Source organism: Limulus polyphemus, unplaced genomic scaffold, assembly GCF_000517525.1.
Source record: "Limulus polyphemus unplaced genomic scaffold, Limulus_polyphemus-2.1.2 Scaffold45, whole genome shotgun sequence".
In the NCBI taxonomy this organism is placed as follows: Eukaryota; Metazoa; Arthropoda; class Merostomata; order Xiphosura; family Limulidae; genus Limulus; species Limulus polyphemus.
The window spans coordinates 1,482,133-1,485,050 of record NW_013665655.1 but is presented as its reverse complement, the minus strand read 5'-3'; the positions used below and the strand labels follow the sequence as shown (position 1 = coordinate 1,485,050).

The 2,918-nt window shown below is 29.9% G+C and overlaps 1 protein-coding gene across 2 annotated transcripts in view; it reads left to right on the top strand.

Annotated features, from left to right (window-relative positions):
- Positions 1-1,928, top strand: part of LOC106462323 (transcription factor BTF3 homolog 4-like) — a 21,254-nt gene extending 19,326 nt beyond the window's left edge. For both annotated transcript variants that reach the window (XM_013922232.2, XM_013922241.2), the window contains exon 7: positions 815-1,928. In XM_013922232.2, the coding sequence (XP_013777686.1) occupies positions 815-861 (47 nt within the window). In that variant the 3' untranslated portion in view covers positions 862-1,928. The remainder of the gene's footprint in view (positions 1-814) is intronic.
- Positions 1,929-2,918: the final 990 nt, after the last annotated feature.

The following is a 2,918-nucleotide window of genomic DNA, read 5'->3' as shown; positions in this document are numbered from 1 at the left end:
ATTTCAAAATTTTCTTATACATAAAAGTACTTTTAATCTTAAAATGAATATTACTTTGCATGATAGATAGGCAACATGCGAAAAGAAAAAATAGACATGAGAAAAACATTGCTTTATAAACCTTAAGACTTAACAAAAAAAATTATATTTTGCATATGAAAACATTGTAACGTTTACTGATAATCTGCCAAATTTCGTTAACATTCGCTTACTAATTTAAAAGTTGTAGCATAAATACTATAACAAGCACAAAATTGTTACAAGGCCGGTTCCAGGGACCGAGCCCGCGGTGAAAAGAGTTAATTTACTAAACTAGATCAAGACAATCTGATATAGACCACCTAATCAGCTTAACAGAGTACTGTGTGAATAACACCTATTTTACCATATGGGTCAGTTCCAGAAACAAAAGAGTGGCCATGCTGATAAAGCATTAACTCTGAATGATCTGAACTGCCACTCAAAAACAACATAACTATCTAACACCAGAGGTATGTATGTGGGTAAGATATTAAACTGGGTTTTCTTGAGATTGGACACATTCTAACCTTATAAAGGTAATGGCTGTCAAAAAGCTCTCCATGTTTTCATAACTTTCATTTTAGTGACATAGTTTGTGGACACTATTTGTTTAATTTTGTCACAAATTAAACAAATCCTAAATTGTAAGAACATGCTAAATATAAAAAGTAGCAATGTTTGTTTTGTTATTTTACTTTGAGAAGGAGTGCTTTACTTGTAAACTTCATACTGCTGTTTTACTTTTATATTAATATAATATACATTTCCTTCAAAATGTTCATTTATTTTTTAGATCTGGTAGAAAATTTTGATGAACCTTCAAAGGCTGAAGGGGTCTAGAGCTTGGATACCTGTGGCTGAGGGTTTGAGTGGCAAAACTGTGTGCTTTGTAATTCTAAGTTTTTGTGTCTTTCATTCAAAGTTTAAAAAAGACTTTGTAAAGTAACTGTGTTTGTGTGTTGCATTAACAGTTCAAGACTTTGTTTTTTTTTATACTGCTAAACTCTCAAATACAGCTTTCAGCAGAAATAATTCTAAAAGTCTGGAAATTTAAAAGTATCTGAGCATAATTTGTTTTTTCTGGTGAAAATTGCTGTATAGATAGTTTTGTTGCAATGTTTCAGTTGAATTAGGGTTGACTGTAATAATTGTTAACAGAGATTAAGTCTCTTCAAAATATTAATTTCACATTAATTTTATTTATGTTGAATACTTTTAGAAAGTATAATCTTATGAATGGAAAAATATAATGTTAAACAGATTTCAACCAGAAAACATCAAAATATACCTCATTCATCAATAAAGTTTATCAAAGTTATTTGAACCTAGTTTCTAGATAATCCAACCAGCATTTAGATCCAAGTTTTGCATTTCATTTACTCTCTTCCTGTTAACTGATGGGATGTCTTAAAGAGTGATTCTATTAAACTTCTCACATCTCAATTTCTTCAGTTTCATATTTAAACTGCATCTGTTTACGGTTCTTATGCTTATTTGAATGATAATATATGTTTGTTCCATTATGTGAAACATAAGACTTTCAAGGATTGGTTAATGGTAATCGAAGTCTAACATCAGTGTGTTCTACCTATAAATTTTGTTTATAGTTTTAAATTGACCTGCTTTGGATGTCTACTTCTCATTTATCATTCTGCTTTAACTCTTACACAATAAAGCATGTCTCACAAGTTTGAAAACTTAAAATCATTAAGACCTTATAACGTAGATAACTGTGAATACTTATTTAAACAGTATTTGTATAATAAAATATAAAGAAAAGATTTTTTTAAATACTGCAAAATATAAATTCTACATCAGAAAAATATCATTTTCATAGCTGTATGTCTTTTTAAGATGCTTTAAAATTGAAATAGTTTATATATATAAAATAAAAATTTATCAATTAATGTCTCTGTAAGTTGTTATGAATACCAATCAGAGACACAAAACAGCATATAAAATTATATGTTTATAACTTGATAACAAGTTTTCTAAGATACTTCTGTTAGAAGTACATATTTAAAAGAATGGAAATGGCCTAATTACAGTTGTTAATACATTTTTCATTAATAGAGCCAAGTGTTGCTTAGTGGTTAATGTGCCAGATTGTGAATTCAAATGTCCATGGTTTGCATCCATTGCTGCAAAATTGCAATCCCCACTTTGGGACCATGGGTATATTATAAAAGTGATGATCAAATTCCACTATTTGATTAGAGTAGCCCAAGAGTTCTTGGTGGGTGCTGTTGGTTAGCTGCCCTCTCTATAGCGTATCAGTTCAAAATTAGGGACAGCTTTGTGTAGCTCTATGCAAATATATAAAAAATATCGTAAACTAACATTTTTAAGTGTTCACTAATGAAAACAATACTTTATTTTAAAAACGTTTTCTAACGTCCACAAAATCTATTGTTTAATGATCATAACAGGTTTTAATATTTTTTAATATAAGGAGAAAATTTTAAAATTCATTCTTTAGAAGTATTAAAATATTTTCAGTGCTTTCTACCTGTGCATTATTTCCAACTTAAAAATTTACACTAATGTGAGGTATCTACCGTCTCTGACAAACTATATTACAAGCCACTATGCGTTAAATACTTACACAGGTCAGCAGGTGAGGGGAACAGTAATTGTTGGTGTTTCAAGGAAGAAAAGCAATCTCATTGTTTGTATTTAAAGGATGAAACAAATCAGACACAAGTTTCATTGAAGTGTTGGTCAGTCAGTCATAGCTCCAGCCATGTAAATTGCTAGTAAACAAGGTCAAAAACAATTAGAATAAAAAGGGTTTATTGGCAGTCTTCACTGAGTAAGGAATAATTGTTTTGCAAATAAGATTGCTTCATTTGTGGTATTGATGAACCATTGTACCTGAGAGAGTGTCCACATTGAAG